Source organism: Nerophis ophidion, linkage group LG10 (genome assembly GCF_033978795.1).
Source record: "Nerophis ophidion isolate RoL-2023_Sa linkage group LG10, RoL_Noph_v1.0, whole genome shotgun sequence".
NCBI lineage: Eukaryota > Metazoa > Chordata > Actinopteri > Syngnathiformes > Syngnathidae > Nerophis > Nerophis ophidion.
The window spans coordinates 8,960,290-8,974,520 of NC_084620.1; the positions used below are offsets into that span (position 1 = coordinate 8,960,290).

The window sequence follows — 14,231 nt, forward strand, 5'->3', positions numbered from 1 at the left end:
GGAGACTATAAAGAAGAATGCTGTTTGTGGAAAGCGGTGTATTGCAGCTGTCTTTAGCACCGAGACACAGCCGGTGTTTCTTTGTTTTTAACACGGAGCGGTCAGGCGAACATGTTTCTCTATGTCAACCATCATGTTTTTAGATGGGAAAATGGTTATATATATCTTACCGGAGACATAATTGGATTATTCGTCCTCCTGCAGTAGCTGTTTAAAAGGCAGCAGTAGCTGTTTAAAAGGCAGCTGTTCGGTCAGGCGAACATGTTTCTCTACGTCAACCACCATGTTTTTGAATGGGAAAATGGTTATATATATCTTACCGGAGACATAATTGGATTATTCGTCCTCCTGCAGTAGCTGTTTAAAAGGCAGCTGTGAGCTCCTCGGTTTCTCTCTGAGACACTGCGTGTTCACCGCAGCCATCCGACCTCGAGGTATGTCTTTACAATCTCACTAAAACACTATTAAAACAATAAGCAGATAAGGGATCTTCCAGAATTATCCTAGTAAATGTGTCTAATTACATCTGAAACATCGTTTTCTCGGTCCGAATAGCTCTTGCTGCTGGAGGCTCCCATTAAAAACAATGTGAGGATGTGAGGAGTCCTCACCCTTGTGACGTCATCGTTTGCGACTTCCAGTAAAGGCGAGGCTTTTTTGTCAGCACCAAAAGTTGCGAACTTTCTCGTCGATGTTCTCTACTAAATCCTTTCAGCAAAAATATGGCAATATCGCGAAATGATAAAGTATGACATAGAATGGACCTGCTATCCCCATTTAAATAAGAAAATCTCATTTCAGTAGGCTTTTAACATCCAGCAGATAGCGGTGGGGGGAAATGTTATGGTACCTCTGTTTTCATACACCCCCATTCTCTTCTTTCTGAATGTTGGTGTCAAACTTGGACTTGAACTTGGTCTTGGGTTGTTTTCCCGAGGTGCAAAGCCAATGGAGTGGAAACGGCGTGAAAGTAAAGACATCTTTATTTTAACACTAAAACTAAAAATAGGAACCAACAAAAAGCGTGCACAATGGCGGTACAAAAAACTGGGCTATGAAACAAATGACTAGCACAAAGGCAATTAACTATAAACATGAAACAAACACTTGCACCGTGGCATAAATGACAAGAAAACTTACTGTGACAAGGGTATGAGAAAAGCAGCATGGATATCATGGGTGCAGGTGATGTTGCCAGCCTGACTACCTGGTAACTCTGGCTTAAATAATGAACATGATAAGTGCAAACAGGTGTGAGACAAGACAGGTGAACTGATTGGTCGTCATTGTGACAAAACAGGGAGTGAAAAAGGGAACTTAAAGAGTCCAAAGGTCAAACAGCACCTTGTATTCCTAGGCAGTCTCCCATCTAAGTACTAACCAGGACAGACACTGCTTAGCTTTGAGAACAAACAAGATTGGGGATGCTCAGGGTCGTATGGCCATACAAACTCATGATCAGACATGACAAATGAAAACTGAGTTGGCATGGTAACAAAACAAACAAGGAAATGCAAAACAGAAATAAATGTCCAAAAAACTAAACCGAACATGACCAAAACAAAACATGAACCATAGGCGTGACAGTTGGTCTTTAGTAATTGACGGATAGGCAAACAGTCCGTTTGTTCAGAAAAAAACATCCAAGTCGGGGTCGTTTAATATTCCGAATGAAAATACCGTAAAACTGAACATATACTTTGCAACAAAGTGGAAAAGCATGACAAATCTAAAATTCAGCCTGATAGGAGTTAAAATAAGAAATTAAACCATAGAGTAAAAAAAAAAAATTGTTGCCACTTATGCCGCCAGCTCACTGCTAACGATCCCATTGACAGGCTGGCAAAAAATAGCATCGCCATTATTTTTCATCTGTTATAAATGTTTATCTAAAAAGTTTAACATAAAACTGCATATTCAGAACTGCTTAAAAGCATAAACATTCGTCCCCAAACTATGTGGATGACTGCAGACTTTGTATTACTTTACCGGTGTGTTGCTGGCTATGGCATACTGTCGCTACAAAACCCCAACTCTAATCCCCAAACAAGTAACATGCTCAGTGTTATGTGAAACAAATATCAGGAGAGAACAGCAAACCTTGTTTTTTGTATGATTCGATTTTCAGGCAAAAATGTTCAGGTTTTCATATACGCTGTCTCAATTTTAAATATGATTAAACAAATGTTAGTGACTCACTCTCTGTACGTGCTTTTACCGAGTCTGATTGCAAAAGTATCCACCACTAGGACAACAAATTTGCAAGTGCCAGCATATGATAAAAAAGGTGAGAAACACTACTGAACAGTATAGTCAACCATGATGACTTTTTTGTAAATGACTTGACTAAAATAGAGGAAAAGACCAACCTGTGTGCTTATTGCAGTACATTTAGATGTTAACTGAATGTCTCGCTTTGCACAAGTAAACATGATGCAGGACTGCTTGTATCGGAGCTTGCGTCACACATTTTACATGCAAGCTCATATCCATTACTTTTGCTGATGCACCCCTTTCATTTAAATGTATATCACATTATTTTCTGTATATAAAACCATCATTATTCTCTGTAAAAATGTGTTAATATTTATTGGTGTTGGAGCACATTAGTTGGATTTACATTGTTTCCTATGATTTGGTTTTCAACAGCGGCTTTGGAAAGGGTTGATACCAAAAACAGAGGTACCACTGTATTGTCTTTCTTATTCCAATATGCATTTCATTCTATAGTATAAATAACCTTATAGTGATGTTTTTGGAGTCATTTTATTGGTGTGCATGTTCCTGCCAGTTGCCTCTGTCCTTTTGCTGCTTTGTTGGCAAGAAAACAAAATCGTGTGTATAACTGTTGGCTTTTCATTGAAGCACATTAAAGAAGTTTTACTTGAATGGTTGGTTATTCATCATGTACTATGACCAAAAAGGTCAGGGATTGTTTCACAGGCCGACACAATGTGAGTTTGTAGAAAGCGGACTGCAGCCTAAGTAGGTTGGACCTCAGGGGGCCCCAGACAGACAATATCTGCCAAAGAATTATGACGGCACTGCAACATCTGCTGCCTTGAGAGCGAGACAGACAGTGATGGATGGCCAGGTGTGCTTTCCTATTTATGAGGAACTAACTACGACACGCGTTCGCACACCCATTTGTGCAACTTTTAAATAGGCTACATTGTCTTCCATGACTAATTAAAAATGCACCTAAAATGACAAATAACATTTAAAAAAATGACCAAAAATGAGGTAAAAAAAAATGCACCAAAAATGACAAAACTTTTAAAAAGCCATCAAAAATGATTGAGGTTGATTTTTTTTAAAGGCACAAGAAATTCCGAGTTTAAAAAAATGTACCAAAAATTACGAGAGGAAAAAAAATGCACCAAAAATGACAAAACTTTTCAAAAAATCACCAAAAATTAGGAGTTTAAAAAAATGCACCAAAAATGACAAAACTTTTCAAAAAGTCATAAAAAATGAAAGTTTAAAAAATGCACCAAGATTGATGAGTTTAAGGGAAAGGCAGCAAAAATTACGAAAGTTTAAAAAAAAAAGGAGCTTAACATGTTCAAGCAGAAGCAGAAGGACAAGACAAGAAGACAAGATGAAGTGTTTGCTTTGGAGCAGAGCCATTGACAGACATTGTCTTCAAAAACCTTGACACTACGCCTGAATGTTGGCCTTGTCTTCCGCTCTGATGGCATCGTGCAGGCGGCTGGGTGACGGCATCGGGCTGTTCGCTTGAGGGGTCTTGCGTCCAGGTGGGATGGGTGGCAGGATGGGCTTGATGCTGGATCCGGGAAGTCGATCAGTTGGTGGCACTGTGACGGCTGTGGCTTCAAGCGCTTGCCATGGCTTGTCACCTGCAAATGACAAGTCATTTGTCTGTGTTATGATGCAACGTAATTATCAAAACACTCACTTTTGAGTGTTTCTACTGTAAGTCCAAGGACATCGCCACCTCGTGGCCAACTGGATGCAGAACTGACCAGAGATTCACAGGAGCTGTTGGGACAAAGATGGAAAAATGAGATGACACGTTTCCCATAGGAGAAGCTGGGCGAGTTGAATTCCACCTTGTTATGTTGCCTGGCTACAAAAACTATGGCCCTCTGGGACTCAATTAATTGACAGTCAGTATGCTGTGACAATATGTGAAGAATACACACAAGCTGGGACGCGCCCCCACTAAGAAGTGCAGACAAGAAGACATGTCTGGAATCCGCTGCACAAACACTGAAGGCCTGAGTAACAAGCAAATGCATGATGTCAATTGTGTGAAGGCCGCAGGGGCATTTAATACCACCCATGTCATCTTAATTACGTGAGGCGCACTAAACTAGCAACCATTAACCTTTTTTTTTACATTATTTGTTACCATCGCCAGGAGGTTATGTAATTGTTGTGCTTAGTTAGTTATTCTTGGGCTTTGTTGGTCTGTATATTGGTTACCTGGTTGGTTGGTTAGTTAGGCATATAATTGGTTAGTTGGTTGTTAGTTAGCTGCCTGGTCAGTCAATGAGTTATCTGGGTAACTATTTGACTAGGTGGTTGGTAATTGGTTAGTTAACAAGTGGATTAGTTGTCATTGGGTTTTTTGTCATTTGGTTGTTAGCTGGTTGGGTAGTCAGTGTATCAATTAGTGGGTTGGTTAGTCAGCTGTTTAGTTGGCTGATTAGTTATTGCCAGGGTTTGTCAGTTAGTTGGTTGACTAGTTAATTGGTTACAGGCAGAGTAACAAGCAGATTTTCATAAACGTTTCAGGAAATGTCAGAAACTTGATAGGGAACAAGACAAGTACTATGTTACCTTACTATGGTATATGCTAGTTTCCCCCACTCCACCCACAGAGACAGAGTGTTGACAAAGCGTGTTTAAAAAGAGGCTTCACTCTGTTTCTTTCATTAAACTACAGATAGCTCAAAACGTGCCCTGCGATGAGGTGGCGACTTGTCCAGGGTGTACCCTGCCTTCCGCCCGATTGTAGCTGAGATAGGCGCCAGCGCCCCCCGCAACCCCGAAAGGGAATAAGCGGTAGAAAATGGATGGATGGATGGATAGCTCAAAACGTGTTGGGCACATTTTGATTAAACTTTTAGGAAATGTCAGAAATCGGATAAAGTGATTCCATTTTGGGGCTGATCTGGATCACCGTCTGGATTCAGGATGTTCTTTACTATTGAGAGGTAAATCCTGGTGGAGTTTGACTGACGTTTTTGATGAGATGAGGATTTTGTTTTGTGCAAACAACTCCAACAAGCTCCTCAAATTTAGTACACAGCTGGTTAGGAACCGTTTAAGCACTCGTCCACTTCACCCTCCAGGTCACACACAAAGCCCAAAGAAGCCATTAAACAGCAGTTTGGACAAGTGGGACAATCAAACCAATTTGGCCCCACGGCACAGAGAGGACCCCCACTCACAATTAGGCATGAGTGCAGTCAAGTGTGTGTGCTGCTTGAAAAAGAACCTTCTGATGAAACGACTGTTGACCCCTGGACTCTTCCCCACTACTGCCTCTCTCGCCGGCTGCTCCCGCCGCCGGATGGAAGCCAGCTCCTGCAGAGGAGAGACATGAGGGGGAGGAAAGTTCCTGATGATTGGCAGCGTCTGGCTGTGGCCATCATTCACTCGAGAGGCTTTGCAGCCGATTAATTTTCCATCCCGCGTCCTCAAACTCACAGCAGGGGTCTTGCTGGGGGCAAGTTGTTCCCTGATCTTCGTGCAGTAGTTTTTGTAGCGCGGGAGTGAGGGGTCGAGCGCAGCAGTGGATGGGTGGGATGAAGTGGCGAATCCTGACCTTGGCTGCTCCTCCTTGTGCACCTCACCTGAGGTGTGTAAATACTATTGCATTAAGGCAAACACTACAATGACAATATTGGTTATACCTTCTTCCCGATCGTTCAGCAACAGGTAGTCCTTCACCACCTCCTCTAGCACAAGGTAGGCATCGTTCAGGTCATCTGCACACATATTATGTTCAAACAGCAGTGGAGGAAAAGTGACACATTAGCGCTGCGTAAAAGTGATGTGTGTGTGCTTTCCTGCCTCCATGTTTGTCTAATTAAGAAAACAGCTAAAAAGCGAGGGCATGACAAACTATTTGGCAGCGTGCCTTTAATAGAAAGCGGTAATGGGATTGAAATTGTGCTGTATGGATTTTAGTGGGTGTGTTAATTTATCCCAGGCCTTTATCAAAGACACTGAGGGTGTTTGTTCTGAAAGAATGTCTCTTACTCTCCAGTTCTAACTTCCTAAATTGAATAAATGGTCAGCATTGGGCACTAATAGTGCAAAGACATACCGCAGGGAATGACGTTATCAAAGAAGCCGGGACGTTTCCTGTTGAAGTCGGTGTAGAGGTCGATGCGCGACACCGCCGTTTCAATTTGGGCTGGCGTATACAAGTTTCTAGTTCCCAGGGTGTTTCTGTACTTCTCACGCAGGGTGGGCAGGAGGACGATGTAGCGAGGTTCAAAGATGCTCTTCTTCAGACTCAACACACCCTGAAGACAGCCATTGAAGTCATTCTTACTGATGTGTTCTTATAGTGTGGACCCACTTACTTCAAGTTCCATGTGCACGCAGCATGCGAGTCCTTCCTTTGCAACGTCTTCGATGGCTTCCCTGCTCAAGCCGTACCTATGGCCACCATATTGGACAGTCTGGAGGAATGCACCCTGCATGTAAGTAACAAAAGCATGTTCTGTCAGGATTTGCAACCTGAGGTCACGCGCTCACCTGCGGTGTGAACTTTTGACACAGTGGTCAGATCAACTCTGACCCATAACCCCTTTAACTTTAGTCCCTCTTAGGGGGCACCTTTATTGTCTGTCACTTAAACTAGGTAAACACAGAAAACATGTCTATTGATGTATAAAAGTAAATCATTTGGGCGCATTTGGTGTTTAGAGCAACTAAATAAAGTAAAAATCAACTTAAATCAGGGTTGTTATTTATTATTTGAATTGCTGACAAAAATGTCAAAAATAGTTACCTTGTTTTTTTTCCGAAATGCCCCCAGTTCGTATGATTACGTTTTTGGACTTTTTCCCCGGTTTCCACATGATTATCAAATGGCTAAACATTTTGCATAAGAAACTATTCTGGGTGCCTTTGTATAATTCAGCATATTCTAATCTCCACACAAAAACTCACAGGTGTTGGTTACTCAGACACTTTGCTTTTTTACTTCATACAAGAGCAATATAAGTCATCCTGGGTCCAGTGGAATCCTAGTCTGGACCCCCAGTATGCAGAGACAGAGGTGACAGGAAAATGTTTCTTAAACAGAGCAAATTGACACACAAAACAGAAGCGCTAAAATTAAGACCAGGAAACAAAAAAACGCAATTTAAGACGCAATTAAATGCATCTAACTTACAAGTACTTGGAATGGTAAAGTAACGAACCGCTGTACTGTTGGTTAGTGATTACAAATACAAAGCAGCCTCTTCAGACAGTAGTAGTAAATGGAATGAATGTGTTCAACAAAAAACACAACCAGACCTAATTGGAAAACATGCAAAAATAAAAAGGTAAAAAAAATAATTAAAAAAAGTTATACAGTAAAGTTTCTATTAAATTCTAGAAATAAAACTCACAGCAACCAACCAAGGTGGTATTCGTATGGCTGTCACCACCCACCCTTGCCATTTTCTCCAAGCGATATTAAATGTTAATGTATGTTTCATTTCTAGTATGGATTATATTTGGAATATGTACTTTACATTGTTTTCTGCATGTAAAACTTGAATTGTTCTCTATAAAATGTTTTGTGTTAATTTTATATTGGTCCGCAAAATATTAAATTTGATTTATATGATTTATTAAGGTAAAAAATTGTTTCGGTTTTCGTACGATTCAGCCTTTGTCTGAACTTTTGGAATACAATACAAACAGAACCAATGGTACCATTGTATTTACCGTATTTTTGGGACTATAAGTCGTAGTTTTATTCATAGTTTGGCCGGGGGTGCGACATATACTCCGGAGCAACTAATGTGTGAAATTATAAACACTTTACCGTAAAATATCAAATATTATTTATCTCATTCGCGGAAGAGACGAAGAAAATGTCAGCAATTGTCACACACACGTCAGCAATCATCACACACACGTCAACCAATAAGAATTTGGTGGGGGGGGGGGGGCCATGGCAGAAGTGCATTGTGGGTCTTGGGATGCTAACTGCTATATGTTATATGCTACTGCCGTAGCTATTACAATGGATCATTTCATCGTTGGCGGTAACTTATAAAAACTAAGTACTGAAGAAAAATGGCACCGAAAAGGAAATCATGTACTGCAGATTACAAGTTGGACGTAGTGAAATATGCAGCAGAAAACGACAAGAGGAAGCGGCGCATACCTTTGGAGTTGGCAGAGTTTTTTAGAAGCGACATCGAGGAAGAAGATTTCATCGGATTTATCGATTAGGAGTGACAGATTGTTTGGTAAACGTATAGCATGTTCTATATGTTATAGTTATTTGAATGACTCTTACCCTGATATGTTACGTTAACATACCAGGCACCTTCTCCGTTGGTTATTTATGCGTCATATAACATACACTTATTCAGCCTGTTGTTCACTATTCTTTATTTATTTTAAATTGCCTATCAAATGCCTATATTTTGTGTTGGATTTTAGAAAATAAATTTCCCCCAAAAATGCGACTTATACTCACTCCAGTGCGACGTAAATATGTTTTTTACCTTCTTTATTATGCATTTTCGGCCGGAGCGACTTATAATCCGAAAAATACGGCACTTAAATACAAAGTTTTGTGTTTTTTATCACCATACTTATTATTATTATCTACATTTCTGATTTTTCTTTTGACATTGTGCCTCTTGCTCTATTTTTCCCTTTTTTTAAGTTCCTTTTCCAATGTGCCGCAAGCCAATAAAAAAAAAAGCTGTGGGTCTCAACTGGCCACTGCGCCGAAAATTTCTCTAAAATATACACTTAATTACCAGAAAATTAAAATTACTAAAAGAGCAGAACCCACCCATGCCTTACTTCCCAATAATAAAGAATCTTTTAAAAACATTTCCTGATTTGAATCACTCCCTAAATCTCATCACTTGTGCCTTACACCATTTCTAACATTTCCTGAAAGTTTCATCAAAATCTGGCCATAACTCTTGAGTTATGTTGCTACAATTTAAAAACAACGACCAACAATTTTGGGGTAAAAATAACTGGCAGCTCAGCCGTTAGAAGTTTACCGTGAAAAATAACAATCTTAGTGTTTTTATTTACAGAAATGTTGTGTAAAAACCACCATACATTTTACTACCACCAACTAAACCTGGCAATCACATAACCTCCTGGAAGATAAACTGTTAAGCACACCAAAAGACAGTTGTTGCATGCAAGTTAGAGGTGATAAATGAGGTAAATGACAACATAAGGAGAGAGGAGGAGAGAAGAGAAAGGAGGAGGTGCAACAGTTGACCTGCTTGACAGACTGACAGCACTTACACAAGCGTGAAAGACTAAAATGGTAAATTATGACATAAAAGCTGCTATTCATCATCCACACAGTGTTTAAACTAGACACGTCTCTTATATGTTAGGCTTCAGACATTATGAATAGGAGACATGCACCTGGGGATAGGCTGATTGGCAACACTAAAGGCCCTAGTGTGTGAATGTGAGTGTGAATGTTGTCTGTCTATCCGTGTTGGCCTTGCAATGAGGTGGCGACTTGTCCAGGGTGTACCCTCCTTCCGCCCGAATGCAGCTGGGATAGGCCCCAGCCGCCCCACAACCCGGAAAGGCACAAGCGGTAGAAATGGATGGATGGAACAGTGTACCGATAGTACCAGCTGCTGAAATTCCTCTTCATTGACAAAATGGTAATCATTTCCGTTCTCCTCTCCAAAGTAGGGCTCTCTGGTGGTGTGTCCGATTCTGCATGAGCACACAAATGTTAAAAATGTCACACAAACTGACTGAGGAACCTTAGAATGTACGACACTGACCCGTATGCAAAGTATTCGTCAAAATCTTGGCACAAACGATGGGCTAGTTCCCTTTTCCCGCAGCCTTGTGGACCAGTCAAAACCAGCATAGGATACGGAGCATCGTCACTGGGTAGAGTGCTGCATGGACAGAAAACAATTCCCATGAAGTCTTACATGCAAATAAAGAAAAGGATGCTTGCAAACAAGACATACTCTATGTGTTTTTCTTGTAAAAACAATCCCTGTGATTTATCTGCAGTTCTGCAGCCTTCCTTGTCATCACCCATGATGGATTATTTTTTATTTTTAAAAGTCATGATATGTGAACACATACATTTTATTTTCTTTGAGCGAGGCGATAACAGGATGTGCCGCAGATAAAGATGCTCGGCACTCAAAAAACAACTTACGCTGCTGTTTGCTTTGAATAATACATCATAATGTAACAATTGATTTGTTAGCTTGACACATTCTAGGAAATAAACTTAGCAGTGGTAGCTTTTTTAGCGATGACACCAGGAGATGATACCAACCTATCATAGAGTAGCTGGGGCTGCATCAGCTGATACATCAGCTGGGTCATGTGATCCCTGGCTGCTACCACTTCCATAGGGGGGTCGTACTTGTTGATGGACGTAACCTGTACGCCACACATTGATGACAATGACATTCTGCGATAGCTACTTGAAATATTTGTGTTTATACCAAACCTTTTCCTCAACAGTGACTCTTTTTTGGTCCAACATGGTCAGATGCTGGAGAAGAAAGATCACTGAGAGCCTGTACTGTGGCTGCTCCTACAAACCAACAACACGATATTTAGTATTCCCTAAAGTTGTGCAACCGTTTTGTACGCTGCAATTTTGTAGGGTTTGGTATTTGGCGTTCGTGTATTATAGTTCGGCAAATCCGATGTGTTGGTGTCAGTGCTTTTTTAAAATTTAATGGAATTAATTAAAAATTTTATTAAATACGGCAGCATCAAGCCACCATAGGGCCAAAGAAAGTTGTGAGTGTCTTATTTTATATGGCTACTATATTGGATTAAAGGGTGACTATGTGTGTGTTATTTCATGTCTACAGGGCTCTCATAATGTTAAAACTCTCTTTTAGAAGGTTGTAAACAGTTTATTTTACGCTAACTATGAAAATATTCAATTCATAATTGGTGGAAAGTATTTACCCCAGTCAGGCCTGGAAACAATTAACAGTGGGGATAAATTGTATGATTATGTCTTTGTTGTACCATTTTGGAACAGACTCCGAATAAAAACAGAGGTACTACTGCAGGGGGGTCCAAAGTGTGACAGCTATTTTTTCATTGGACCGCAACACATTCTACTGAAAAACAAACACGTCTCAGATTAAAACATTATATAAATAAACAAAAAACTAAGAAAAAAATCAAACTTGTCCAAATTCCCCCAAAATACAAATTTATTTCAAGATATGTACATTTTCGAGTGTGCTGAAGCACATTATTTTAGTTGACAAAATAATAATAATAATAATAATAATAGTAATAATACTATTATTCAACAATAATAATAAATTATTAGGGCTCTGAATATTTGGGTACCTAACGATTAGTTCTATTTCTGATTCCCGAGGTGACGATTCATTTCAAAATGAATTCTTGATTCAAATCGATTCTCGCCATGTATCTTTTAGTGTAACAATTATAATGAAACTTTTTCAAAAGCTCCTTCTGGTTGCAAGGATATGGCTTTAAAACGCATTTTTTAAAATGTATTCTTACAAAAAAAAATCGTGATTCGGATTTGAATCCTTATGTGCACCCTTACAAATTAAACATTTCCGTTTAACTGTACGTTAAACAGTACCTGTATATTGCTTGACCTACATTGCATCGGTTTTAGTGTATTAAATGTACCAAATGTAGTTGGTCACCCTTGTACAACTGTATCTAGTATTATTTATTGTGTTGGGTATCTACTAGCTTATATACAGTTACCTGCACAGGGTTACCCAGCAGATTCAGTTCCCTCAGCAGGAGAAGATCATGGATGTGTTTGCACTCCTCGATCTCACTAATCTGTAAAATGTATTGTTTCAGATAAATTTGTGTTATTAATTTTTTATTGAGCTGAAATATTCAGTATTTTCCAAACATTTACTGTACAAGTACCTCATTCTCATCCAGGTTGATGAAGCCCAGCATGTGCAGGTTCTGGAGGCCAGAGAGATTAGTGATGTGGTTCTTAGCCAAGTCAAGAACCTGCAGATTCTTCAGGTTCTCCAAGCCTTCCGTGCCCTTCAGTTGATTCCCTCTCTGAACATTTAACAGATGCACCTCTCTTACTTTAAATGCTCTCCATGATTCCCAGTAGTTCAAATTAAAAAGTGAGCCATGGTCACTCTGCAAGGTTGCCCGACTCTTTCCCCACCCCCTTGCTGGTAAATTCTGACAGACGGGGCAACCAAACAGCTGGCTAAGTGTTAATTCAGCACAAAGCCAAACCAGCATGGGCACTCGCTCCTTTGCTAAAGTCGTTATCTTGCTGTTTGGCTGAGCATGATGCCTGGCAGAGGGCCGCTCGCTGCATGTAGGGACAAGGCGAGGCTTCTAAAATAAGACCTGGGAAGGACACAATGCTTGTTGACATGTTCACGGAGCTGTGTACCAGGACCACTACTGGTTGATCCACAAACATAAAATAAATGAGGCGCTGCAGCCATGCTATCTGCTTTTAGTCCACATGGTTGACCCAAATCAGTCCAAACAATCAGAGAGATGCAAACATATTAACCTACCAGGTTGAGGTGTGTGAGTGGTACAGCATCCAGGCTGCTGATGCTGGAGATGTTGTTGTAAGCCAGGTCGAGATCGGTCAGCTTGCAGCACTTTTCCAAGCCCATGACCTCAGTGAGTTTGTTGTCTGGATGGTAGTGAGTTAATGTGCAAACTAAAAATGTCAGCAACCTCTGCAAGTATTGATTTACTTTACAAATTCCTGCATTTGTCTGTTAAAGATGCACTATAATACACTAATAAAGCATTTTTAAATTCAACATCAATGCTTCGATGGGAACCACATCTTACTTTACGATTCTCCTGGAACGTTGATTCCTATTTTTGATGCTCAGTCTAAAAGATATAGCTGCCACAGGGACGGCTATAGCAACTAACTATACCTTGTTACTCCATGTGGAACCACTCCCCTAAGTCAATAATCCTCCACTCTGGCAAATAAACTACAGTACATTTTATCCATGTATTAATATCACTGAAAGACTGGAGAAAGAGGCTAAACATGTTACTACATACAGAACAATAGCAAGCAGGAGCAGGCAAGCCAACCGCCTAAATAGGGCGTTAAACTAGTTTGAAACAACAGGAGAAATTAGTGCTAAAGTTTAATAAGTGTATATGGAAGCACATTACAGCATAAACTAAGCATGTTGATTATTAAGAATTAGAGGAAAATATAACAATGTGTTGTGGGGCTGTTGTTGTTTCGCGACCACAAGTAAGGGGAAGACGGATCAATCCATAAATCAATTGTGCCATATGACTGACTTTGAGGACTTTAAGGGTAAAACCCAAAGGATTTCAATAAGTAATAAATAGTAGAAATTGCTTTTGTTTAGTAATTGTGTACTATTGACTTAGTTTAGACCAAAAAAATTGTATGTAATTAAAGAAAATAAGGAAGTAGTTTAGATGTTGTGTTGATAATGTTAAAATTGTCCATATCAGTCACCATGAATACAATTAAAAAATTCAGTCATACATGGAATGAGAATCAGCACCTCCAAGTCCGAGTCCATGGTTCTCGCCCGGAAAAGGGTAGCGTGCCATCTCCGGGTTGGGGAGGAGACCCTGCCCCAAGTGGAGGAGTTCAAGTACCTAGGAGTCTTGTTCACGAGTGGGGGAAGAGTGGATCGTGAGATCGACAGGCGGATCGGTGCGGCGTCTTCAGTAATGCGGACGTTGTACCGATCCGTTGTGGTGAAGAAGGAGCTGAGCCGGAAGGCAAAGCTCTCAATTTACCGGTCGATCTACGTTCCCATCCTCACCTATGGTCATGAGCTTTGGGTCATGACCGAAAGGATAAGATCACGGGTACAAGCGGCCGAAATGAGTTTCCTCCGCCGTGTGGCGGGGCTCTCCCTTAGAGATAGGGTGAGAAGATCTGCCATCCGGGAGGAACTCAAAGTAAAGCCGCTGCTCCTCCACATCGAGAGGAGCCAGATGAGGTGGTTCGGGCATCTGGTCAGGATGCCACCCGAACGCCT

The 14,231-nt window shown here is 40.5% G+C and overlaps 1 protein-coding gene across 1 annotated transcript in view; it reads right to left on the bottom strand.

The window, feature by feature from the left end:
* Positions 1–965: 965 nt before the first annotated feature.
* The window catches only part of lrguk (leucine-rich repeats and guanylate kinase domain containing), a 30,106-nt gene continuing 16,840 nt past the window's right edge, over positions 966–14,231 (bottom strand). The window contains exons 7-20 of the mRNA XM_061912244.1: positions 12,747–12,871; positions 12,121–12,264; positions 11,947–12,027; positions 10,682–10,768; positions 10,505–10,611; positions 9,990–10,109; positions 9,822–9,918; positions 6,564–6,677; positions 6,302–6,503; positions 5,886–5,960; positions 5,680–5,825; positions 5,468–5,556; positions 3,920–4,002; positions 966–3,860 (exon numbers count right to left, since the gene is read on the bottom strand). Of these exons, the coding sequence (XP_061768228.1) occupies positions 3,661–3,860; positions 3,920–4,002; positions 5,468–5,556; positions 5,680–5,825; positions 5,886–5,960; positions 6,302–6,503; positions 6,564–6,677; positions 9,822–9,918; positions 9,990–10,109; positions 10,505–10,611; positions 10,682–10,768; positions 11,947–12,027; positions 12,121–12,264; positions 12,747–12,871 (1,670 nt within the window). The 3' untranslated portion in view covers positions 966–3,660. The remainder of the gene's footprint in view (positions 3,861–3,919; positions 4,003–5,467; positions 5,557–5,679; positions 5,826–5,885; positions 5,961–6,301; positions 6,504–6,563; positions 6,678–9,821; positions 9,919–9,989; positions 10,110–10,504; positions 10,612–10,681; positions 10,769–11,946; positions 12,028–12,120; positions 12,265–12,746; positions 12,872–14,231) is intronic.